The sequence below is a fragment of the Brienomyrus brachyistius genome, chromosome 22, assembly GCF_023856365.1.
Source record: "Brienomyrus brachyistius isolate T26 chromosome 22, BBRACH_0.4, whole genome shotgun sequence".
NCBI lineage: Eukaryota > Metazoa > Chordata > Actinopteri > Osteoglossiformes > Mormyridae > Brienomyrus > Brienomyrus brachyistius.
Genome location: NC_064554.1, coordinates 18,210,688 through 18,237,249, shown reverse-complemented (window position 1 = coordinate 18,237,249; position 26,562 = coordinate 18,210,688). Strand labels below are relative to the sequence as shown.

The following is a 26,562-nucleotide window of genomic DNA, read 5'->3' as shown; positions in this document are numbered from 1 at the left end:
GTAAAAAAAAACATCTATTTTCTGTAACCGGTTGTACTATTCAGGGTCGCAGGGGGTCCGGATGGGTACAAGGCAGGGAACGACCCAGGATGAGGCACCAACCTGCCGCAGGCTGCACTCACACACACCATTCAGTCAAACAGGCACACCTATGGACAATTTGGAACCCCCCCCCCCCAAATAGGACTGTGGGGGGGGGGGGGGGGCACAATGACACAGGGAAAACATCCAAACTCCATACACATAGACAGCACAGGGACAGGTACTTGGGAGACAACAGGACTAACCAGTGCACCACTGTGTGAGGTGACCTGGAGTTACCAATGTGCCTGTAGGTGTGAACGCATGTGTGAAAGGTGTGTGTGCTCTGTGATGGGTTGGCACCCTGTCCTGGGTTATTCCCTGCCTTGTGCCCTGCGATGGGTTGGCACCCTGTCCTGGGTTATTCCCTGTCTTGTGCCCTGTGATGGGTTGGCACCCTGTCCTGGGTTATTGCCTGTTTTGTGCCCTGCGATGGGTTGGCGCCCTGTCCTGGGTTATTCCCTGCCTTGTGCCCATTATTGCCAGAATATAGGCTCCAGACCCCTGTGATTCCAAAGAAGACAAGCAGGCTGGACAGACAGCCGGGTAGCCAGTGGCTGATTTTCACTAGACAGGGGTTACAGCCGGACTCCCCACAGACGGAGTCCACGGCCCAGACCGCCCCACCCAGCGAGCTTTTGTGTGGGACGTCCTCACCAGCTGCATGACAGGAAGAGCAGTATCGTAAAAATCAGGCTAGTTTTCCCTCTTTTCTTTCCCGCTGGAGATCTGTCATGCTGACAGCACGTCGATTACTCCATCCTGGACACTTGCATGGAATCCATCTTCTGGAACGCTGCGTACGTAACAAACTTGCACTTCTACGACTCTGAAACATCACAGAGCTTGACAACTTTGCATAAATACATCTATATTTTTTTAACTTTTTTTCATAGAATGCATTACAGATTCCTATAAATATTGCACTTAATCACAAATCATATGGATCGACACTTTCCAAGTATTTACCTTTAATGCACAAAACTGGTTTCATATCGTTCCAAAGATATATGTAGAGTAACTGCTTTAATCGCTTGTCATTACATTATTGTGTTAAATTCATGAGATCTATTGAATATGACAGAAAACACCACAGGCTAAACGGTTCCGGGACGTGATGACTGATGCTGCCTTTCGCCTTCGGCGTCTCATTAGACGTAGCCACAGGACATGGATCCTGACGCAAACGGCTCATGAAGCTTCATGAATGTCTGAACGGTGGCTGAAAGAGGCAGCTTTTCTCTGGTAAAGGACGGGCAAATGGGGCATGAAAGAAGTCGTATGAAAAAAGGGCTGCTCTCTTTGTCATGTTGGCTGGTCATGGCGGGCGTTACGTGCATCTGCTTTAGCTGCAAGGGCACAACCTTGTTTGTTCTTTATCTGGCTCTAGTTGTCACTTTAGGTTCGCCTGACTCGTCTTGTGGCCCCCTGAACATGTAGCAAAATGGTCAGTTTTACACATCTGGCATTCTATTGGTTTACCTCAGCCCTGTGGGCGGAGCTTAGTGTTATAAAAAGGGGGCACCTGGATAGGAATGATGTCTCAATTGTTTGTCAGGCTTTTGGGAGTCGGCTGTGTTCGCAGCACCGGTGGTACGGATGCACAGTATCGTAAATCTGCACACTTTCTGTGTGCACCAGTAAACCAGTAAATCATAGGGTTGGGAGCTGAATACATGCACGTTAGGAGTAAAGGTACCCGCACCAGCAGGGGGATGCTGAGGGGCTAGGAGAACAAACTGATTTCATTGGACGGTTGCACTAAGGGATGGGCTTCAAAAACAAAGACAACATATTCTAATGACCTTCATAATATGTGACTAAAATACATTATTAAAAAAAAAAACGGTGTACTTTAGCCCATCCTGACTGTAGATTTCTGCAGATGGGAATGACAGCTTGGGGGGGAGCGACACTCCTAGTAAGTAGGCACCTGGTAGTCCTTTTGGGCAGCGTCCGGGTTAGATGAGAACGGGGTCTTGTAGATGTCTGTGGGTCCCACCGTGGCTTCGGGCGTCGGGTACGGCTGGCTGACGGGTTTGTCATCCACGTGCTCCGTCGTGAAGAGGGTCATGTCTGTGCCCATCAGGTAGCGTTGCACCGCCCTGGCAGTCAACCCAGCCTTAGATGGGATTAATGCTGTTAGTGAGGGGTTATGGGGGGAGACGGGGGCGTAACTTCCATGCAAGTAGTCTAATAGTCCGTCTCCTTGACTTATAACCTACTGCATAATCCCCCCAGGACTCGACTGAACTAGAGACCCCTGGGGGTTAGTGTTAAAGCTCGCCCCCTATCAACCAACATGCCTACTTGCATGGAACCGCACACACCGGCCACTGAGCTCCCAGTACGCCAAGGGAAGTTAACCATACCGTACAAGGACGAATCGGTGTTTGCTTTCAGAAGCAGGTTCTGGCATTAAGGGAGACGGCCGAAAGCATACATTGGCCACTTGAACAAGAGGCTATATTATGAAATGAGACGGTGATATCTGTTCTTCTTCCTGACTAGATGGGTGTGGCCCTAATTGCCTGCCGGAAGGCTGTTTCATTATTTATCAGCTCCAGGCAGTGTTGGTGGGAGGGGGGGGCCTATGGGGTAGGGGGGTGGAGACTCGTGACTCCGCATGAATCCAAAAGCAATGTCCATTTTATTAGAGCATCCTATTTCTGGTTTTCTGTGACGTCAGTGAGCATCTGCTCTCGCTGTACGAACTGAGGAGACTGTTACTTTGAGAGGGATTGTCAGACTCTGGTAGGTTAGCAAGCTGGAGCTCGGTTAACGGCAACGTTTAGCTGTCTGGCCAGGTGCCTACACCAAAGTAGGGGTGAACAGCTGCCTGGGTATCAGCCTACGGGCACCCTCTGTGAAGCGCAAGCCTCTAAATTTTTTCCATGGTTAAGAGACAGAGGTGGCCCTGAAAGAGAGAAAGGGCCATTATTGTCAACAGGGTGACAAACGTGGGGACGCATGGATACAAACGGCATGCAGGGGCAAGTGCGTAGGTTTGTTTTGGGACCAGTAGGGACATCGGTAAGGACCAGTTCAGCCCCGAACGCCCAGCCCCCTAAACATACACGGTATTCCCACAATATTAGTAGAGACGACTGCGAAGCATCCTTACCCAAAAGTACACGCAAGTGCAGGGGTGGCTTTTACGTCTAGCAACATAACGTCTAACTTTCCTACCACATAGCTGGGTGAATCAGTATTCTCTACTGGACTGAGTAAACTCCTCCTTGTTGCCCGGAGAGTTGATACTCTCCAAAGGAGAAACTATCATGTCTTGTTGTCTGTCCTATGCACCCTTGCGTTTGGCCTCATTTATATGAAGATTGTCATCATTCATCATACTGCCCTAAGCTGGAGTGTTTTGCCTGGGACTGGAATACAATCGGTACTGATCACTCAACATAGCAGGCTCAACATAACAGGCTCAACATAGCAGGACTTGTATTTACGTTGACAGCTGCATGCTTGTGGTATATTACCTGCCTCGCTTCTAGGTCGCTTTGTAGAAACGTATCCGTCAAAAACTAAATGCAAATGCATTTCGGTGTCTAAGTACTGAGTGCACATCATGTCTATTACCTTGTTTCCTATCCGTCATAGATTATTTTCCATTAGTGTCTTTGGCCGTGATGTTGTGACTGTGGCTGTGGTGCATTTTAAGCTCCTCCACCCATAATACTCACCCAGGTGATGATGGAGAAGAAAGAGAAGGCCACTGCAGCCTGGGCGGCGACCTTGCCCTGGCCCAGCAGCAAGTCCTTCTGCAAAGTCCGCTGCCACTGATTGGCCAGGAAGCAGAAGCCAACGAACCACAGGAACGTCCAGAGACCTGCGGCAGCGGTGAAGCCCACTCAGTCACAGCATGTGGAGTCCGTGCCACCCCCCAGGAACAAGTGACCCCTCTGCGCCTGCCTCACTAAACTTTCACTCTAACACCATATCCTCCATACATCTATTCTCTACCGATTATCTGGGTCTGGGTTGTGGGGGCAGCAGTCTAAGCAGGGATGCCCAGACCTCCATGTCACCAGCCACCTCCTCCAGCCCCTCCGGGGGAATCCCAGGGTGTTCCAAGGCCAGCCGAGAGATATAATCACTCCAGCGTGCCCTGGGTCTGCCCCAGGGCCTTCTCCTGGTTGGACAAACCCGAAGGACATCCCCAGGGAGGGGTCTAGAAGGCATCCTAGGTAGATGCCCAAACCACCTCAACCGGCTCCCTTTGATGCGGAGGAGCAGCACCTCTACTTTGAGCTCCTCCCGAATGACTGAGCTCCTCACCCTATCACTAAGGCTGAGCCCAGACGCCCTACGGAGGAAACTAATTTTTGCTACTTGTATCCGATGTAAATGGTAAATAGACTGCATTTATATAGCGCTTTTCTACTCCTACGAGTACTCAAAGCGCTTTACATTTTATGCCTCACATTCACCCATTCATACACACATTCATACACCGGTAGCGGAGGCTGCCATGCAAGGTGCCAACCTGCTCACCGGGAGCAATTTGGGGTTCAGTGTCTTGCTCAAGGACACTTCGATGGGGTCAGAAGGAACCAGGACTCGAACCTGCAACCCTCTAGCTGCTGGACGATAGCGCTACCTCCTCTTCCCCGTATCCGTGATCTCATTCTAACACATCCTCTTGATCCTTATTAACTAAGTTCTAATGATCCCCCTATCCATCTTTAAATCCCTTCCCTTGTTGTGGGTAGCTCAATAAAATCCTCAAATGTAGATGTTACCAGTAGAAACAGCATAGAGTACGAAGAGCATTTAGGTTTGAAGCATAATAAATATGTCTGTCAAGACTGTGAGGAAAGAAACATCACAGAGCTTTCTAGCAATTGTGTGAAGCTCCTCTACATGTGAAAGATCACATGTTCTTTTTGTTCATGGAAATTTATCTATTTCATCTGCTGTAGTGGAAAATTTTGGGGGTGGAATGAAACTCATAAACCTCCAGTGTGTTTGGTGGCAAAAAACCACACAGACTCACCCTGACTTACACTCGGAGCACCCATTACTTTCATAGAGTCAATGGAAAGTTTACCACAATTGTTAGCACAACCGACAACATATTCATAGAGAAGAGTTTGATTTGATACATTTAACATAGCCGACATTGAGAAAGCAGGGTCAGACCATCCCTGGATCAATTGGTAGTTAAGGGCCTTGCTCAAGAGCCCAAGGGTGAAATCACTCTGCTGACCACAGGACTTGAACCGCTGACCTTCCAACCACAGGCACAGCATCCTAACCAGAGGTGGAAAGTTCAGGTCCAGAATGTACAGATCCAGACCAAGGTTTTGTTTCAACCAACCAGGAAACCTTGATCTGGTTCTGTACCCAGTCCTGGGGGACTGCCGACGATCCACATTTTTGCTCCCACCAAGCTCCCTGCTAGACAGTCTACATTTTTGCTCCCTAGCAGGAGCTGGGAGGGAGGAAAAATGTGGACTGTCTGCGGATCCTTGAGGACCGGGTTAGGAAACATTGTCATAGAGATTGAGGAACCGGATTACTGAGCCTAGGAGCCAGGTTCATGAAGGATCTTGTTTCAAAGAATCAACAAAGGAACAACAAAGTTGATCTGAAAATACAGTAGTGTTCAAACTCCATGAGCTATACAAGCAGCTGGGACAGACATCTAGGCATCAGCTCTTTGCATGGGGCACCTACCAGAGAAGACGATCTCCAACAGCACCGCCTTCTTCCTATCCTTCACGCTGCTGATCTGTGGGAAATAGATGTCCAGAGCGAAAAAGCCGACGCTGGCCAGGAAGGCGCCGACGCCAACCACGATGCTGTAGTTGCAGGCGTCGTTGTTCCTGTTGAAGACGCAGCGCAGCCGCTCGCTCCCATTGTTCACGTAGCCTTCGTTCACAATGGAGCCAAAGACCACCATGGCGAAGATCTGAGTGGGCGGACACAGGAGAGTGGGATCACCAATCGACACATGGCAGTTCTTCAAGCAACTCAACTCAATAAAATTAGAATTCAGTGATCGTTGTTGACACACCACAGTGCACAACAATGAAATGTGTCCTCTGCATTTAACCCATATGTGATGTTGTGACAAAGCAGGGGGGAAGCAGGACCTTGCTGGTTGGGGATTTGACCCTGCAATCTTTCAATTACAAGCGCGCTTCCCTAACCTAACCATTAAGCCACCACTGCCCACACTTAATTAATTGCATTGGGAATAGGACTGTGGGGGACTTGAACCCAGAACCTCCTGTACCAGTGGTATATAATAATATAATACCGATTTTTGGGAATGGTTACATTCTGTCATCACTAGGACTGTGTTCTCAGCAAACTCTTAAATAAACCCATTTAAACTGTTGATTAATAAAATGGTACCAGCAAAATCACATTACATAGACTGCACATATGAGGAATATATTTCCTGTCACAGTTCTGAGCGACACTAAATTAGACTAAATTTTAAACAAGACTAACTTTGTATTTGTTGAGGAAATCATCAAAACAATAACATTCATGATATTGCAATTTAACGATGAACTAATTTACTATTAATTGAACTAATTACTATTTCCAACTAGTATTAGCAGGGAAAAAATGAAATCCTATATTCTTTTCCATTGCTTTGTTAATCTTACACAATTTCGACTGCATAAATCTGATTTTGAAACATGAGATTTAAACGTGCCATCGGTTCAATCAACAAGACATGAGTCCAAATTACCCCAAAAATCAGCATCCACAAAGGCAACATCCATTCATGTGACCAATTACTAAAACTCGCTAAATAAATCAACTCAAGTCACCTGCTCCCAAGCAGGCAATTTTCGAGGGAGCAATTTAATTCACACCAGAGCGCGAACAATTTGCTACAGAGTCTAGAGCTCATGGGCGACTCTCAGGGCAGTTCTGTAGCAGCGAAAGATTAAAGCTCCTCAAGGCGAAAACACATCATGTGAGGGTGGACCTACTCCGAGCCGCTGCACTCATTCCGTGGTTTTGCCGTTTGCTCTCAGAAAAATAGCTACTCCTGTTTTCACATTCTTAGAGCGGAGCGTTTTGGATCACCATATGCATCATAAATATAGTTCCTTAATGTTATATGTCACAACCAGGTGCAACCTTGCCTCGGTAAAATCTTAGAGACATCCCGGTAAGCATTATAAGCCTTCCTAATCACATGGCTCGCCCTGCATGTAATTTCAAGGCAAAATATTGTTGCATGCCTAACATAATGATTTTAAGAATTACTGCAAAATTCCTTGTTAATTATCAAATTTTAATGTAATGTTAATATACTGTTAATATTTTATGCAGTGGGAGAATCCTACAGAAAGACATGCGCGGATCTTCTCATTGACGAGGCGCTGGATGTCATAAAACAGCGTTTGTGTGGGACTTTTCCAGTGTTACTGAAAGAGCAGAGCCTGGGAGTTCATCAAGGGAAAAGGCTGTTTGGATCGATGCCTCGCATGAAAGAGGAACAGAATGGAAATGTCCAAAGAGCGCCACCTGTCACGTTACTGAAGGGGAACAATGTCTGTTAAGAATGAAAGCCCAGCCATGGTCTAGAACCAGACATCTTAGACCACAGGCTACAATATCAAGCTTTTAGGAATTCTAGGAACTAGCTATGTGCAACTTGTGCAAAGGGTCTTGTCTGAATGAACAAGGAATTCATCGGGTTTGGACAGTGATAATTGTGATTGCTGCAATAGGTACCTTTGGTTAATTACAAAACTTATTCCACCTCCCAAGTTTCAGAACAGGGGTGGGGAACCTGATCCATGGAGGGCCGGTGGGGGTTTTTGGGATGGCCTCTCAGTCAGCCAATAATAAAGCAGGGATTCTCAACTCCAGTCTTTGGAATCCACTGTTATTGGCTGATTGAGAGGCCATCCCAAAAACCCACACCCACGCCAGCTCTCCATGGATCAGGTTCATCACCCCTTTTTTAGACATTCTATGGTTTAACACTCTGGAGCAATGCATCTTGGGAAACCTGTGGATGATATTGACAGATCTCCATGAACCGGCTAAAGGTTTCACCATGTTTTTTCCTGCGATAGGCCCCTTGCATTTTCTCCATCTCCTGGAGGTGGAGTCAGAGCTTATCATACTCATCCTATAGTACAGTTGGGAGGCTGGGTTACACCGTGACAAGTGATGACTGAATTAAAGAATGAGATGAGCACAGTTGCCTTAACGAGCCCCCAAGGTCTGCAAGACTGGTGAAGCTGCATTTTTCAATTACCACTACAGATCCCATCCAATCAATCACCAATTTTAATCCATCAAAGACTGTTTTAACATGCTTTCATAAATGGGTTCTGAAACTCAGTTTACACTCTAGCCTAAATGAGGAAAGGCTGTAAAACGACTCTTATAACAGAGATGTACTTTACAGGAGTACTGTAGAGGCTGAATTAAAGATACAAACCCCTTTGCTGGCCTTGAAATTTAAAATGAATACTGAAATAAGACGCAGGTCACAGATCTGATTTCAGTTCCACGAACAGGAACTAGAGGTAAGTAAATATTCGTAGTGAGATTAACAAGCAGTATGCAACCTGACAGAAGGGCAAGACTGGAATACTTTGGTTAGTCGCTGTGTTTCTGACTAAGGCGCCCAATTTTTCAGGGTCAGGAAGTGGACACATTCGAAGTCTGGCGTCAAACTTACATTCTCCCTAGTACCAGACAGATTCAGCGCGAGGCAATCTGCCTTATACCTCAAATGTCAGAGCAACGATATTTCCTAAGTGCCCGGCAACTCAAAACGAAACTCAACCTCCACCAACTAACGTCATAGTTCTGCCAGTTTTATTATGCTACTGTTATCTAGGACTTATTAGTAATGCCAAAAATAGCATACGTTTTTATTTAAATAAAAAATATTCCACTACGTGTTCTGTCGGAGTTTCTCCTGAGTGGTATAAGGTTTAATACAGCCAAATTAAGGGCCGCAGTAAGCATGTGATGTAAGCTTTGTAACGACCGATTTTTGGAGTCCCACTGTCCGAATGTCATCTTTGTTAACTTCATAAATCTAATTAATTATGGTATGGTAATTATGGAATATGTTAAAATACACCATGTTTACATTTTTGGATGCTTTGGTCTCATAATAGTAGTATTTAGGTCTATATACTGTCATAGGCTATATTATTGGGAAAGATTATCTAATATAAAAATGTCATGGTCGCATATATATTGCGAATTAGATGCGACTGGCAATATCCTGAGCAGAGTATCATGCAAACAATTTCGCAGAAGCAGAAAATTAAATGAAGTGAGAATGCCACGGTGCTTATATTTGGGCTGGAACATCTGTAGAACATTGTAGGCTATTTTGATCCTAACGGTACAAGTGGACCTATTCCGTAGGCGGCACAAAATGTAACGTGGATTGAAATTAGTCGCTATCGCTTGCTCAAAAAAAGCAACCTAAAATTAATGAGAACAACAGATAAGGTTCCCATCAAAACACAGCCATCGATTGCTGCGAAAATGACGTGAATTCGCGTGCGTCGCACCAAAAAACGTTGTTCTAAGCGTAATTTAAAGATACGGCTTAAAAATTAACCAATGAAAAATGTGCTGAGTATAAATAGTAACGGCGTAGGGACAGTTAGTTTTTGTTGAATTTCTGAAGCAGTCAACCTTACAGCTCGTTCAGATATTTTTTTTTCATTATTTTCTATTGGGAAAACGCCCTACTTGTAAATATTAACATCCTAGCGACAATATTACATTTTATTATCAACAACGACTAATATTTCCAAACACCCCTTTAACCAAAACTGGTTTAACATACAGAAAGACCAATATTCAGCTTTAGTAAAATATTCGTATAACACCAAATTACAATGACAAGCGTCCATTAAAAAAAAAATTCTGAAAAGAATGATATAATTATTTAACACAGCCCTGTCTACGTACGGGAAATATATTTCCCGTGTAAGCTTAAAACTGCTGATTAACTTAAAACTGCTGATTGTTATTTATCTTGAAAATACAGCAACAGAGAAACAAAACCCGTCTTACCCACGACAGTATTCTAAGGATAGTCTGAGGCTGTGTAATAAAGGCGATTGCGTTGAAAGCACTACCAGCCCTTCCAGCTCCGAAAGACCCTGCTCCTTCCATCTTTATCTTCCCGTCCATCCTGCTCGCTGTCACGGCGCTAGGCTTTTGCTTTTTCGTGGATCATGTTAAAATGTGTCGTACGCTCACCCGCCGCATGGGAGCGGCGCACGCAATCGGGAGCAGGGCGCTGCACGAACGCGGACCTCAGTCTGAATAATCAGCATAATCATCATTTGAAAAACAAGAAACGCCGATCGCGTTTGCAAAGTCAAAACATTTTTTTACCATTTGATCAGTTCAAGTACCAGAAATCCATAGTCGACCATTTAAACGCGTAACGTTAGAAAATGAGGTCAATGGTACGCCAGTAACCAACAAAGCCAAAAGAGCTTAAACGTTATTCGTTATGAAGCGGTAGGAAAAGAAATAAAGCGAGTGAAATAGAAGCCCTTTACAATTGTATTTTGCAGATATGAGTGTATGACTTAATAGAGTTATATTACTATGTATACACAATGTGCGCTTCGGGGTATTTGTCCTATTTTTTCTAAGCGGGGCACCTGTGGCCGAAGGTGAGATTATTTTTAAATGTCTTTAAAAATGTTGAAAATCCGAGAAACAAATACTTTCCCCAAACTAGGATCCTTGTCAAAGCTTTTAGGAATCTGGCTTAATTCCTATTTTTCAAATACAGCGTGGAATCGATGGCTGTGGTTTAATGGTTGATAAACCCGACTGGTTTACGCTAGTCACTCTATGTTCACACTGCCTTCTACAAAAAGAAAGAAAAGTCATTTCTAATTATCAAAAGCTGAACAAATGTGCCACAGAAACATTAAATCACAGCCACGTGTATGCAGACAATACGGAATAAATTTCTGCTGTGTATTTATCATTCCAGTCTGGTGCAAATCCTCAGGTATAACTCGAAGCGTGCAACAAACTATTTAAGCGTAGTCAATTGTAGAGACCATGGGATTTCTAAATAGTTTCTAAATTACAATAAATTAAAACACATACAATCTTATATGCTGGCGGTTTTCACAAAAGCACCCACGTATCTCTTAATAAAACGGCAAATCGCTAAGATTTTTAAAAAAGACACTCATTTTCAAGAATTTCAATATGGAAATTGAAACTTGACGTTTATTTCCCCCCAACCAAAAAATATTTCATTGACATACCAACTTAAAATGCGATTTTCACATAGACAACAAGACGATGTTTGTGCAAATTTGATACCGCACTTCCTCACTAGTGTCCGACTAACACTAACCGATCTTCAGATGGAAACCTGCATGGCCGTCGGCTGTTCAGCAGGACTGTTGTTTCCAGACATCAGTCACACGAACCATCTTTCCAGCCGTCTCGCCATCGTTCATCAACTTTAGAACAGTCGAACTCCGGCTTGCCAAGTCGAAGATTGATGCCATTGTGGAGACGACACATCCACTGAGACAAATTGTGCCGACTACTTACATCTGGTTCATTCGTTTTCAGTCTAAAGGAACAGGGGAAATAACTTCAGTCAGGAAAGTCTGAACTTCGTCGATAGTAAGAAAGGTCAGCGTAAGTATAGTAAACTGTAGGCTAAGCATCGGTTAAGGATTGTCACTGCAAGCAAGGGTCATTTTGTGTATTTCGCAAGTACATATTATATGTTTGCATCATTACAACAAGGTTCATTTTGGGGCTCGGCTTTGAGGTAGGGTTAAGATTATAGCATCAGATTTTTTTCTGTAGATCATAAGTCAAAGCATACAACTGCATAGAGTACTTGGTTTCAAATAACAGGGCTGCCAACTCATGCATCTGGCGTGACACTCACGCTTTGACGCTCAAGCAAGAAATGCAAATCTATATTATTGGCAAATCTATATTATTCCATTATAAACCTAAAATTAGCCACATCGAAAGCGTTGGGGTAGTTTGCATACCCTAAAGACTATTTACATGGTAATAAAACTGTCACATATATATATATAATTCCGTGTGCCAGTGTGTGCAGATTTGTCTCGATTTGAAAATCTCGGTCCAGCCAGCAGACCAAAGCTGCCAACCCTGAAATAAGCAACTGCGTGGATCAAATATTGTTATACGATAACTTTCAACCTGCGCTTATCGTGTTAATATTAACTGGGACCAACGACTGAAATATTTAGTTATATATGAATATTGCAACAGGAGTTGCTATTCAAGCCGGAAGCATATTCCTTGTATGTGTCACATACTTGCCAATAAAGTTAGATTCTGATCATTTTCAATGTTTAAGGGATGCAGTCACAAAATTATTTTAAACCTCGATCTTAAGTCTTGTGCGCACTCGTCGCAGGGAAAGAATTTGGAGAAAAGGATGATGAACTGCTTCATATCTTGCTGCTGGCTGTCGCTGGGTTTGTCGGGGTAATAAGCGGCCGTAGTGTGAAGGAAAGACCACGTATTTCTGCCAAGATCCTCTCTATCCAACGGACACTCGGCTGTCCTTTCGCGATCTTCTACGTCACGGTCCCCCTTGTCAAGGACAAAAATGAAATAAGTTGGGATACACAACATATTTGTATTCATCAAGATAACATGGATTAAATGGGGAATATGTATGATTTTATGAAGAGCGCATGATAAATAACTAGAAAACATGAAAAACTTTGATATAACGCTTTCGTTAAGGACATGTGCTGCAAATGCTGTCAAATAAAATCACACTGTCAGTAAACTGACTATCCATGCAAACTCCACAGCTTATATAGTCACCTGCTGCATGGACGTTTGTTTCTTCTGTATTTTCATCCAAGATTTGAAATCCATACATGCCCTGCAAGGCTTCTCTTTCTGATCGCCAGCATTTTCTTGTTTTTCGGACGGTTTGCCTGTCGGCGTGCTTCTAGAAATCCCGAAGGGGAAACTTTCGGCTCCAGTATCATCGGAATGAGGGACAGAACCACTGGTACCTCTGGCCGCAGCCATGTTTGTTTCGTGCTTTGGGGGTTGTTAAAGTGTGACACGCGGTTAGATTTTCCGATGCAAGTTAAGCAATCTAACACAACCCTTTATAACCGCAATTCATCATTCTCTAGAGTTAATCATGCGCTTAACTACAAATTACTGCGATACATATTGGCGATCATATTTTAATAATCTATATTGCCAAAACCGGTACCTTTCGATAGCTATGTTTTGTTTCATCTCCGGGACTTTTAGGTCGAGCACCGAGGAGCTACTTCCTTTGGTGACGTCACCCTCTACATGCTGTTGAGTTGGATCGCAAAATTAAAGTGTAATTATTTCCTTTATCCTAAACTGCAGACGTTTTGGGCATACTTGACAGCGATATATTCGAATAGCCGCTTGTCTAAAAGGTTTATTTGCGTGACCATTTGACTAATAAAGCAAATAATCGGCCTTTTTAGTTACTAATTGTCTGGCAGATGGTAGCTAAGTTGGAAGTGCGTTAGCTACTTTTCCTCTCTTTTTTATTTTTATGTTATTTCTCAAAGCAGGCAGATAAATAGGCCACTTTCTCGTGAAAATGGGGATTCTCGAGAAAATAGCAGAGATTGAAAAAGAAATTTCGCGCACCCAGAAAAACAAAGGTATGTATAGTTTGAATGGTACAACTTAGCTACTTCACTTTTGAGAGGTTGGCAAATTGTTTCTTGTTTCTCACCTAGGAATTCAGTAGCACGGCTGTCAAGTACTTTTCAGTTACCCTGTGTCTTTGATGCCGTTTAAGACCGCACAAACTGGTGTCGACTATTACATTTTTTTTTTAATGCGTTTTAATTTTCAGCCACCGAATATCACCTGGGTTTGCTGAAAGCAAAGCTTGCAAAGTATAGAGCCCAACTACTGGAACCGTCGAAATCTGCTGGCGCCAAGGGGGAGGGCTTCGATGTGATGAAATCTGGTGATGCCAGGGTAGCCCTTATAGGATTTCCATCTGTGGGTAAGGTGAGTGTCGTTTTCTGGATGGAATTTATTCAATTCAATCTCTCATTTAATAGAAAATGCACGCGTTTCCTGCTTTTAACATATTGAAATTTATATTTAGTGTTTTCTCATTGCTGGTGTTTATTGTGTATCACTGTGGTTCTTATACAAAATGTTTTCAGTCCACATTTCTCAGTCTGATGACTTCGACAGAGAGCGAGGCTGCCTCTTACGAATTCACAACGCTGACGTGTATCCCTGGAGTTATTGAGGTATCCCAAAAAAAAAAAAAATGTTTGAAACACTTTTCCGTTCCCAGTTCAGTTCTGCTTAGGGTTGCAGAATTATGGGAATTTTCAAAGTTGGAAATCTTCCATAAGAATATATGGGAATTAATGGAAATAAACTAGAAATTAGCAAAATTGCAAGTTAGCCTATAACAAGGAACGTAAATGTAGTTTGGGGGGGGGGGGGGAATCTTGATTATCATATGACGGGGAGCCACTGTGGAACGTCTTTAACAAAGCTAAAGCTAGCACTAATAGTGATCTCATTGTGTAAGCAAGTACTTGTAATTTTGTGAGCATAAAACACCCCAAGATAAGCATCTGCCTCAAAGCCCACTGATTATAATTCATATTCTATGTCATACTATTCATACAGCTAGCTGTCTTTGTGTTATCTGATAGTTCGCAGGAGTTCCATGGAGTTCAATATTTACAAAATTCCCCAGCTTAACTTCCCATGGAAAGTTTCTGGAAATTTCCCACTCCTTTGCAATCATAATTCTGCTGCATATTAAATTAAGTCTAATTTAGTGTTTGTTCCCTTCTGTAGTATAAAGGAGCAAACATTCAGCTTCTAGATTTACCTGGAATCATTGAAGGTGCAGCCCAAGGTACGTGGATGATCACCATGACATTCCGTGTGGTGTCAGTGGTTTGCCAGTGATACCGTAATTCATAAGTAATGCTGTTTTAAAGTTGTGTGTGAGGTTGTTTTGTTTTATTGTATGACTTATTTTGCGTATATTACTTAAATTGTGCTAATCCCCCCCCACAGGAAAAGGCAGAGGAAGGCAAGTCATAGCTGTGGCCAGAACAGCAGATGTTGTCATTATGATGCTGGACGCAACAAAGGGGGATGTCCAGAGGTTGGACCTATTGTTTGTTTGTTTTTGTGTTTTATTTGTCTAAACCTAAACATTCAAGTGTCAAAATATCTTTTATTGTCAATTTCAGATGAATGATTCATTGAGGAAACATTGTTCTTATTGGTGAAAGTGCAAATGAAAAGTATTTTAATACAGTATAATATATTTATTATATATATATAATTATATAAATAGTTAACCATCTGATTGGTGGGGAAAGATTGTGCAGATTGTGCATGGAATTGGATGAGTAGTATGTACAATAAATAAATCAGTTTGTGGGCCAGTTTATTTGGTCAGTTGGACTGGCTTTTTAAATTGTTCTTACGTTTGTATTTTGTGGACATTCGACATGTTTTTTTTTTGAAGGGCACTGCTGGAAAAAGAACTGGAATCAGTAGGGATCAGGCTTAACCGGTTGAAACCAAACATCTACTTTAAGGTGTGTTTATGAAATTTATCTAATGATGTTTATGTACTTATTTAGTTTTCTGCATGAAATATTCACAGGCCCTCGTCTTTTTCCCAAAACCTTTTCCGTTTCAGCAAAAGAAAGGTGGAGGACTGTCCTACAATTCAACTGTCCCTTTGACGCACTGCTCTGAGAAATTGGTGCAGCTCATTCTGCATGAGTATAGTATCCTTCACATGTTAGCCATACTGCGTTTAATAATCCGTTAAAAGTTTAATTATTAAAAATAATTTTGTGGCAAAGCGATATGCGCTTAATCAGCCAGAAAGTTTCCTTAACTTCCCTAAGAAATCTTCAATGCCGAGGTTTTATTTCGGGAGGACAGCACACCGGACGAATTTATCGATGTCATCGTTGGAAACAGAGTCTACATGCCCTGTTTATATGTAAGTAAAGTAGAAATGTGTCTGTCTGCAGGGCTCTAAATGCTTATAATAATGTATCTTTTATTTTGAAATGGCCCTGACTGAAAATGATGTGAGATATAAGGCAACATTATAACCTTTAGAAAATTTTTAATAAGGGGACTCCATGACAAATGAAGCTTCATGAACCATTTGCTGTGTTTTCTGACACCACTAGATGGTGCTCTATTGTTAAAAAAAAAAAAAGAAAGGGCCGAATGCATGTCCCAAAGCAAACCAATAGCACCATCTTGTGGGGTCAAAAAATACACAAAATGGTTTATGACGCTTCATCTGCCCTTCACTGCTCCATACTTACTTTTTTTTTGTAACAAACTGTGCTGTTTCTTAGGTGTACAACAAAGTGGACCAGATCTCCATGGAGGAGGTTGACCGTTTAGCCCGAAAGGCCAACAGCGTGGTCGTCAGGTAAGTGATTTTCTTGCGGCAGATGGGGGTTAACCCTGACTCTGTTTTTAATCACTGCTAACGGAGAGTGCGTCGTCTCCCAGCTGTGGCATGAAGCTGAACCTGGATTACCTTCTTGAGCAGCTGTGGGAGTACCTAGCCTTGATCTGCATATACACCAAGAAGAGAGGGGGTAACGTTTGATCTTCATTTCACTTTCACACTCAATGCCGAGTTTGAACACCTGTTGTTGGCCCATGACTTGGCTCAGTGTCTTATTTTGGAATCGTTTATGATGATTAGCCAATGTGTGTTTTTCTGCTAATATGAACCTGTAGAGCGGCCAGATTTCACAGATGCAATTATCATGCGGAGGGGAGCCACCGTGGAACATGTGGTACGTCTTTAAAAAAGCTGAAGCTAGCAGGACAGTGCGGCTGCTGTTGTTCTTATGTAGATGTGCTTGAAAAGCCAGAATTCAGTTGTTTTATCCATGTTTCCCCCACTAGTGTCACCGAATTCACAGAACGTTAGCGAGTCAATTCAAGTATGCCTTGGTGTGGGTAAGTGGACCTCCAATCCAGTGTTTACATTGTGTTTTCCCCCAGGATATGTTAACAGTTCAAAATTTTACTGTCATTTTCTTTTAAGGGCACCAGCACAAAGTACAGCCCTCAGAGGGTGGGCCTGACCCATGTTATGGAGCACGAAGACGTCATCCAGGTCGTGAAGAAATAAAATGACTGTCGGGCAGCTTGGCTGCCTCTGCTTGGAAGCAGAGAGCAATGGAGAATCAGAGTAAAGCAGATTTTGCCAAAAAAAAAAATTGGTTTTTATTTTGTGTACGACAGCACGAGCAGTCTGCAGGGGACCGAAAAGCTTTGTGTTTTGTGTGGACGTATGAGATCCATTTTAAATGACAAATAAAAAAACAATAGATATAATCCAGCACTGAAAGCTTATTCTCATGAATGATTTTTATTTTCTGACAATTACCTTCACAAAATGATTATTTGTTGACTCGAAAACAAAACGAACCTAAAGAAATACTTGGTTCGAGACTGCAGCTGTTGTCAGAGTGGAAGTAAATCGTACAGTTTTGATAAGAAGTTTTGATGTCATGGGATGTTATAAATTCAAAACGTGGACCCTGTAAACACATGGCATGCTGATTAGGCTTGTTTTTTTATTTAATTCCGTGCTTTGCAGCCTGACTTGCTCTTCGGAGGAGGTAATGCCTTCAGCCTGGTGCAGAGTTCAGGTGTAATTTTATTGGTCGTGCTGTGGATTAATGGTTTACTCCGTTAGCCGAGGACGTGTGGTACGTAATTTCACAGTTCATAGCCGAAAATGTTTGCCGTGCTGCATTGTCGCTCTATGACGGCACCTTCCTGGTCTTAATACCCCAGGAGGACGAGGGTATGCGGGTGAGTAAAGCCTCTGGGGTTCTCGGAAGCCTCTTATCCACCCCTCGTCTCCCCCAGGGCCCCTGTGGCTGTCATGGCGGCTGGTCTCATTAGGTCTTCTTGCCTCCTGAAAACCTAGAGCTTCACATCCTATTCAAGATAAAGAACCAAGAGAATAGGCATCATTAAATATGCAGCGGGTGTGGACGACGGGGGCTTCGGAGTGGAGCCTGCCATGTTTGTTTTGGAACGGGCCGGCTGGCCCCCGTCGTCACTCGGGTGTTTTTGGTTCTGGACCGGGGCTTTTAAGCTTTTTGTGTGAGGGCCGTGCCATGAGTCGTGATGAGCGGGGGGGGGGAGGAAGGTGGGGGAGGGGCCGGGCTTGGACTAAACCGTCCCAAGATGGCCTTCAACTGACTGACTCGATTGAAGGTAATTGAGGCGTGACCTGAGCACATGTATGTGCATGATCGTGAGCAGGTGACCACTGCAAACACTGGTGTGCTGCGTATGATGATCAAGAAGAGTGAATAAAAAGCACATAGTGCATCATATAAAATATTACCAGTTTACCGCAGCTTGTAACCCTGTACTGGATAAGTGGTAAGAATATGGATAGATTTAGCTTTTTTTTCAGTATTCAGATGTGCAATGTGACACGACCCAGAAGATGCGTTCCGCACCCGTTTCATAACTGATGTGTCAGTGTAAAATCATGATGGACTTTTATATCTGTTCTTTTAAGTTGAAAAGCATTTTTGTTTACAGAGCTGATGGCACTGCTGTAAGAAATTAGGGTGTAGGCATAGGTCATATCAGTGTAAGGCTCATGCTATGCATTTCTATCCATCCATCCATCCAACCGCTTAGCAGGACTGGGAGGCTTAGAGCTAATCACAAGAGGCAAGGGCCCTCAGGACGCGGCAAACCCTGGGAAGAATGCCAGTTGGTATGCATTTAAAGTTATCGATTGGTTCCTAGCCGTTTTTAACTGTTCGCGTCCTATTTTTCATTTGTTTTTTAATGGACACATATCGCCCACCAGAGGGCAGTCCAACACCACAAAAGAAATAGGTATGTGATTCACTGGTCTTAAAATCACCATCAAGGGTAGACACGTGACTCGCTTTGGTCCTGTGGCTATAGAGATCATTTTGCTTCCTTTTCGTTGAAGCAGTATGAGCTCTCATTTGTCATTGCACAACCTTAATTAAAGTCTTAAGAGGGTGACAGCTCTTATTTTATATATGGTACCAGACTTTTACTTAATCATAGTTGTGTTTTATCTATTTATCACGTTCATGAACACGGTTCACTTAAAGAAGGTGCATCGAACTGGGCTCACCGCTCCACCCTGCGCAAACTCATTACCGTCCAGCTGTATCAAGACGCATCGGGCTTAGCAAGCGGGTGGGTCGCTTGATGGAGCGCCATCTGCTGGTTTGACCTCGGTAACCACAGCTCAGGAGGTTCGGCGAAAACGTGTAAAATGACTTTGGGGGTTTTGTGAAGTTCTGCAGTTACTTTAAATGTGACACACTTATAACCCATTGAATATTGGAATGCATCAGTTGAGCATATGTTGTTTTCCCCAAAAATCATATTTCTTTTAATTTATTTCCAAATGTAGACTTTAAAACCATGCTCGGAAGCAGAAAAATCTTTACAAAGTAATATCCGATTGTTAAAATTACCATGGTTGGTATAACATGAACGAATGCAAAATACATAGGCTTAGAGAGTGCTGGAATGCCTTCGGATATTTTTAGAAGTTTTCGTATTAATGTTTAATTAGTTCTCATCGGATTGAGTACAGACAAGCTATTAAATATTAATATTCGGCTGTGTCGTAAACTGCTAGAATATTAACTAGCTATCGACGACTTAACATGATCCATTGAAATGAAACCTCAGTAAACATAGTGACTAACAACCATAAATCAGGGAAGACACAAAGTCCGCTTTTAATGTAAAATCTATATGATCTGCTTTGTGTTTTAACTGCTTTCAATTCCATCCTATTTGACAGAATATATATAATGTAAAATAATAATAATAATAATAATAATAATAAATCTCCCTGAAAACAGGTAACTTATTATTCATTTTTATATCGCAGCCATGCGTCTCAAATAAACACTTAATTCACCTTGAACTACTTGGAACACAAACTGTTATAATTACCGTCTGTGCAATAGACTGCCGTGTATATGCAATAATATAGACAGTATATTAAAAAGACTGCTAGGTTTTTTTTCATGCATATAAAAGAATATGAAACGACTTACTCGCATTGAAATAACGCCCAAAATCGCTGTAATGAATGAGAAAGAAAGCGAGTTTAGAACATTTGTCCAGCAGTATAACGAACGTAGTCGTCTATTTCCGCGTCACTTTACCACAGCATGTGCTGTAAACTGTCACAAGGTCAACGACAATTAGAATATATGTAATATTACAAACAAGTGCAAAAATAACATTCATCCAAACATATATCACTTTTTTGGAATTCTCACAAGTCACATATTTGACTTTTAATGTAAACAACCAGTTATCATTGGTAGTTTTTAACTTTCGCAAGGTTTTTTTTATCATTTATTAAATTCCCAGTTAGTAAACATTCATATTTAGACAAGATAGGATTAAATATACACACATCTATAGAAGCTGTGGCACCAGTTACAACAGTCTTATAATTTACACTTAAACTAGCAGAAGAAATCAAACTCACCCACTATTTATGGAGGATGCTCAGAGCGGTGCTCTCTTCCCCGGGTATATTTTGGCTAACTATGGATTTGTTTCTCAGACACAGTTTAGTAACAGCTCAGCCATCCTGCATTATTTATACAGGCTTGAGCCAAAGAGATAGCATTACGCTAAGGCAGTATAGCTGATACATTAAGGTGCCTTCTGCAGTTATATTGGAAAACTCTCAGACACACGTCCCATTTGGGCTGAGATCAAACCAAGCACCAGCAGAGGGGCAATTATTTTTTTGCTGTGACTGATGGGAAGACATTTGTGTTTCCTCCTTAAATGGTAAACTAGGGAATGCAGACGTTTATGGACACCTGTGACTCAGTAACAAACGAGGAACCTGTTTACAAGTGGGACTATCTGACATTGACGCTGCACTGTTCCGACAAAGCAAACCATTGCAATTTACCGGCTGGCAAAAAAAAAAAACAGTAGACTGTTTTAAAAATGGGAGTACAATTCACTCCAAGGTAATGGCAAAAAGAAGTAAGTGTGACACCCTTTTGGAATACCAGTGAAGAAGCGGCACGTCCATCAATCCCGTGAGGTTTGCTGAGTCGAATTGTGTTTCTGTTTTAATTAATTGCTTGGACAGTTTCGGTTGCACTGTGTGTGTGTGTGTGATACCCAGTGCTTTTCATTCAGCAAATTCCCCCAATGGAACGTTCTACAGACAGGATGCTCTTGTACGATTTGGGGTTTTCTCTTGCTGACGGACCATTTGCAAAGCAGTGAGACAGTGTAGCATGGTCTTAGCGGGAGACTAAAATGCCTGGCAAAAAAGCTGACCCCAAGGCAGCGGCCAAGAAGGACAAGGATGAGGGGAAAAAGGGCAAGGAGGACAAGAAGGGTGCAAAAGAGGACAAGAAAGATGCAAAGGAAGACAAGAAGGGCGGGAAGGATGACAAGAAAGGGGGGAAGAAGGAGAAAGATGCGCCTCAAAAAGGAAAAGGCAAGGATGACGGAAAGAAGAAAGGAAAGGCAGCGGCTAAGAGTGAGTCCGAGGAGGGGTCTGAAGCTGACGTTGTGAGGAGCGAAGCAGATGAAAGCGAGGCCGAGGATGGGGAGGAAGAGAATTATGAAGAAAGCGAGATGGAGACTGAGGATGACAGGGGTAAAAAAGGCAAAGGGAAAGGCGCCTCTAAAGCCACGGCGAAGAAGGGCAAGTCTAAGTCCAAGCATGTTCAATCTGAGGAAGAAGAGGTGGATGAAGATGAGGAAGAAAGGACTGAAGATGATGAGGATGAAGCAGAACAAGGGAATCGTAAGCGTGCCAACCTCAAGGGTACCTCCAAGCCCGAGGATAAAAAAGGGAAACAGAAAGGGAAAGAGGTTCACCTAAAGGGGACTTCGAAAGCCATGATGGGGCTAGCAGCAGAAGGCAAGGGGAAGGCCCAGAAACCGGAGACCAGGGCACTCCCAGGCCTGTCAGGCCTTTCCACCTCAACGGCGTTACCTATGGAGGGGCTGAAGAACACCTCAAAGCTTTTCATGGGACTTTCAAACGAGAAGAAGAAAAAAAACTCAAAGAAACTGCAAAGTGCCACCAAGATGTTTGTGGGCTTCGGCAGACACAAAAACCCAAATAAGAAAAAGGGCGTCCTCAAGAACACGTCCAAGTTCATGATGCGTTTCCAGAGTAGCGGAAAGAAGAAAAATGAAAAAGAAAATGCGGCACCACAAAAGACGCTCTTATTGTCAGGTCTGGGGGCCAAAGCTGGAAAGATAGGAGCTGATAAAACCTCCGGTTTAGGTGGGAAGTTTAAAGGCTTTTTTGGTGCGAAAAAGTCCATCGAACCGGGCTTTAAGCACAAAGGGATTGTTTTGGGGAAAATTGCAGGTGCGACTAACTGGCTCACAAAGAGGTTTCTTTCCACAAAGGGAAAGCAAAGTTCTCTGGGTCGGCTTGGGAATGCCCGGATGTCCCGAATGGGAGGGAAGAGGTTACCAATGATGTCTCAAGATGAAGTTCGCCAACGCAGATCAAATATGGGAAGATTTCGTGGTTTTCATCAAGACAGATATGAAGACGATGTCTATGTAGATGAGTATGAGGATGAGTACGGCTATATGGAGAATGATTATGAAACGGACAGATATGAAAGGCACCCCTCTCAAAGGCGATTCGTGCATGACGATTACGATGGTTATGAGGATGATTATGGCACAGGACCACCTGAACATTATTATGACTACGAGAATGATGCGGACTATTATGATTACGCTATGCATGACCAGAATGGGTACTACATGGACGGAGGTGATTATTTTGAAAATACTGCAGGGTATGAAAATGGCTATAAGTATTATGATGATGACATGGATTACTATGACCAATACCATGCACAGAATCAGTACGATTATTTTGAAAATGAAGGTGAATACTACGATTTTCGGCAGCAGGGAATTGATGAGTATCAGTATTATGTAAATGATATGTGTTACCCTGATGGAATGCAATACCCATCTGTGGATGAATATGGATACTATATAGGGGACGTAGGGGAAGGTTACGGGTATGATTATGAGCCGACTGGTTATTATGAAGATTTTCAAAGTAATTTTGAGCAACCCTATGAAGAAGCTGTATTCTCAGATCCTTATATGGCTTATTCTGCTTATGAGGGCCAACAGAATCCAGAATACCAATTCAACTACAGCGAGTATGGCGGAACGCCATATGTTGAATCTGCATATAATGCTTACCAGCCATATCCTTTTATCATGGAGGACATCATGGAGCAAGTGGAGCCAGACATGTTTGGTAATGATCATGCGTACCTCAGCACAGAGGATGCTGGACTCCCGAGTTCACTGCAGTTTAGACTTCCCAGACCTCACGTAAAAATGTTTGGAGAAGAAAAACTGGATGTTCCGCCTCCACCTTCTCCCCAGATCGCTCTAAATGATTTTGGAGAAATTTATCAGGTGCCTTATGAAAACCCTCCAGCCTTTCCCCCATCACCAGCTGTATTTCCTCAAAGTTTTCATCAACAGGCTGAGATTTCCCAGAGACCACTTTCTCCTACACCAGCAGGTATGCCTTTCAATCAAACATTTTCTCCAGCACCAACGGCACAACAATTTGGAAGCCCTGTTCTCAGCAGACATCAGATTCCATCATCTCCTTTACTCCAAATGAGACAGTTTCCTTCTGAAATCCCACCACCACCAGCAACATATCCTTTGGCTCCTGTAGGTCCAGCACAGCTTTCAAGGCCACAATCTCCACTGGCTCCAATGAGGCAGTTTGCAGATCCAAGTTTTGGTGGACCACTAGTTCATCATTCAGTACCTTCAGAACATATGTTACCCATGGGTTTTGAGCAACCTCTTGAAAGAGTAAGTTCCCCATTACCTTTAAGAAGATTAAGTCCCCTGCCATCTCCACAACTCACTATAAGGCAACAAAGCAGTATTCCTCCATTTAGAAGAGGGCCTTCACCACAGCCTTCAGTAAGAAGATTTATTGTCCACCCTGAAGAAATAGAACCTCCACTGTCGCCCATGCAACCAAGAAGGATGCTCAGTCGACCCTCTTCTCCAGCCGCACAACTGCATCGACGATCATTTCGAAATAATGCTCAGAGACCTCCATCTGTACTATCCAGAAGAGAAGTCAGCCCTCCTCCCTCTCCACTGCCTTCAAGAAGGAGTCCATCTCCCCAGCCCTCAATAAGACTAAGGTCTCCACCTCCTCAACCCAAAAAGACAGCCTTCGGTTTAAATAGACAACAACCTGGCCCCATTGCTAGAGTGCCTTCCCACCAGCGCTCCATTCGGAGAAGTCCTCCACCCTCACCACGTGGCTCTATAAGAAGAAGAAACCCACCATCCTCTCCACAACCACCACTGAGACAAGAGGCCCATCCACTCTCTGTTAAGCCAAAATCTCTATTTAGGCCATTTGGTGGAAAACAGTATGACACATCAATACCATCAAGCCCTCTTACCAAAAAGCTGAGTCCTTTTGGCAAAAAACCTACATCTCCTCCAGGCTCTTTTAGAAGACTGAGCCCTCCTCCATCTCCTCAGCTGGGCACAAGGCGCGCAAGCACTCGACGGCAGAGAGAACCAGATAGACCCTCATCCCCCCATGCATTTCAAAGGCCACCATCTCCAAGTCCATCTCGAAGAAGTTTTGTAGATGGACCAGGACCTCAGCGGCCATTGTCACCTCCTTTACCAGGAGGTCGAAGACCTCCCTCCCCTTCACCATCCAGATTATCTAGCAGAGCCATTATTGAGGAGCAAGATTTTCCACATCGCCCTTTACCAACCAGGTTTAGAGGATTTGGACATAACAAAGTACCTATGGGAACTGTGAAACCTTCTACAGTGAACCCTTACATGCAACGAATGGGACGTCCACGTGCACCTTTGACACAAAATGTTCGCCCATTTAGGCCATCTATACATAGCACAACAGGGCCAGCAGGTGCTGGGGACCAGCACATGACAGCTTCTCCTCAGCTGTCAATAAGAAGTGGACCTCATCCTGCTGGAGTACATGAGTCAAATATGGGCTTGTCGCCTATGAGCCCTAGATCAGTAAGCTACCAGAGGCCTGTTGGTCGAGGTCACCCCCTTGTGGGAGTTCCTCAAGTTCCCCCATCTACTCGGCAGTCTGTAAGAATGGCAATTCACCCAGCAGTCTTCAATGATCAGCGTCCATTGTCCCCACAACCATCTTTGAAGCGGATGGGACCACCATCACCCCAACTATCTGTAAGGCACTCACTAAGTAGACCATCTTCACCTCAGCCTTCAATAAAACATGGCTCACCCTTGCCCACAAGGTCCCCTTCCCCACTTTTAAATGGTTCCTTGAATAATCAGTACCTTAACAGCACTTCTTATGCTTCACCATATCCGCCTGTGGTAGCAGATTATAACCTAGCTAATAAGCCGAGAAATTCTCCACTTCTGGCGAATGCCATGCACAACCCCAGTCTTCAAAATGCATCCTTCAGATCACCCTTTCAGAGTGGCACACCCCTAAGTTACCCAGTGAAGCAAAGTCAACCAATGATGCAAGCAAGTTCTCCAATGCTGTCAAATGCTCTGCAAAATCCTAATGTACGCAATGCGTCCTACAGCTCACCATTACAAAGACATACTGCTCTTTCATCCCCTATGATGACTGAACACAACCAGCAAATGATGCAGGCAAGTTCTCCAATGCTCTCCAGTGCTCTGCAGAATCCTAATCTTCGTAATGCATCCTATAGCTCGCCACTGCAGAGAGTCACTTCCCCATATCCTATGGCAGAAATGGATCCTAACCAGCCACTCATCCAAGCACGTTCTCCAATGCTGTCAAATGCTTTACAGAATCCTAGTCTTCGTAACGCATCCTTTAGCTCACCATTACAGAGAGGCACTTCCCCCTATTCTATGGCGGGAATGGATCCCAACCAGCCAGTCATCCAAGCACATTCTCCAATGCTGTCAAATGCTTTACAGAATCCTAGTCTTCGTAATGCATCCTTTAGCTCACCATTGCAGAGGAGTACTTCCCCTTATTCTACAGCAGGAATGGATCTTAACCAGCGAGTCATTCAAGCAAGTTCCCCACTTCTGGCAAATGCATTGCAAAATCCTAGTCTGCGCAATGCATCTTACTGCTCCCCATTGCAGCAAGGTGTCTTCCCTCATTCTTCAGCAATGACAGAGATTGAGCAACCAGTCGATCAAGGACGTTCCCCACTCCTATCAAGTGCATTGATGAACCCTCACCTCCAGAAAGCTTCTTATAAATTGCCAGATGGGTCAATACTATCTAGACACCCTGGACAGAAGATGGAAGTTTCTTCCCCACTCATGTCTAGTGCTTTGCTGAACCAAAACCTTCGGAATGCTTCC

General features: G+C 43.5%; 3 protein-coding genes and 1 long non-coding RNA gene across 7 annotated transcripts; 1 reads left to right on the top strand and 3 right to left on the bottom strand.

The window, feature by feature from the left end:
- Positions 1–932: 932 nt before the first annotated feature.
- syngr3a (synaptogyrin 3a) lies at positions 933–10,462 on the bottom strand. 2 transcript variants are annotated; one of them, XM_048990896.1, is made up of 4 exons: positions 10,126–10,441; positions 5,773–6,007; positions 3,777–3,922; positions 933–2,203 (listed from the first exon to the last, which is right to left on the bottom strand). In XM_048990896.1, exons 1-4 carry the CDS (start codon positions 10,243–10,245, stop codon positions 2,000–2,002), a joined length of 705 nt encoding a protein of 234 aa, XP_048846853.1. In that variant the 5' UTR covers positions 10,246–10,441; the 3' UTR covers positions 933–1,999. The 2 variants fall into 2 exon arrangements, with proteins under 2 accessions (XP_048846853.1, XP_048846854.1); XM_048990897.1 differs by lacking the exon at positions 933–2,203 and adding an exon at positions 2,210–2,998 and having other exon boundaries at positions 10,126–10,462.
- On the bottom strand, positions 5,881–13,375 carry gfer (growth factor, augmenter of liver regeneration (ERV1 homolog, S. cerevisiae)). 2 transcript variants are annotated; one of them, XR_007384587.1, is made up of 4 exons: positions 12,919–13,375; positions 12,467–12,678; positions 11,444–11,668; positions 5,881–6,007 (listed from the first exon to the last, which is right to left on the bottom strand). XR_007384587.1 is itself a non-coding variant. In XM_048990898.1 (3 exons), the coding sequence occupies exons 1-3, from the start codon at positions 13,129–13,131 to the stop codon at positions 11,506–11,508; spliced, it is 588 nt and encodes a 195-aa protein (XP_048846855.1). In that variant the 5' UTR covers positions 13,132–13,375; the 3' UTR covers positions 11,286–11,505. The 2 variants fall into 2 exon arrangements, 1 of the variants encoding a protein (XP_048846855.1); XM_048990898.1 differs by lacking the exon at positions 5,881–6,007 and having other exon boundaries at positions 11,286–11,668.
- On the top strand, positions 13,366–17,479 carry drg2 (developmentally regulated GTP binding protein 2). 2 transcript variants are annotated; one of them, XM_048990894.1, is made up of 14 exons: positions 13,366–13,441; positions 13,665–13,757; positions 13,955–14,115; positions 14,277–14,366; positions 14,932–14,992; positions 15,157–15,247; positions 15,617–15,689; positions 15,794–15,884; positions 16,008–16,105; positions 16,476–16,552; positions 16,636–16,724; positions 16,870–16,928; positions 17,041–17,094; positions 17,183–17,479. In XM_048990894.1, the coding sequence occupies exons 2-14, from the start codon at positions 13,694–13,696 to the stop codon at positions 17,267–17,269; spliced, it is 1,095 nt and encodes a 364-aa protein (XP_048846851.1). In that variant the 5' UTR covers positions 13,366–13,441; positions 13,665–13,693; the 3' UTR covers positions 17,270–17,479. The 2 variants fall into 2 exon arrangements, with proteins under 2 accessions (XP_048846851.1, XP_048846850.1); XM_048990893.1 differs by having other exon boundaries at positions 13,662–13,757.
- A 47-nt stretch (positions 17,480–17,526) lies between these two features.
- Positions 17,527–20,760, bottom strand: LOC125717694 (uncharacterized). The gene is made up of 3 exons (XR_007384589.1): positions 20,669–20,760; positions 20,226–20,251; positions 17,527–18,087 (listed from the first exon to the last, which is right to left on the bottom strand). It is a non-coding gene; the product is annotated as an uncharacterized LOC125717694 (long non-coding RNA).
- Between the last annotated feature and the right edge of the window lie 5,802 nt (positions 20,761–26,562).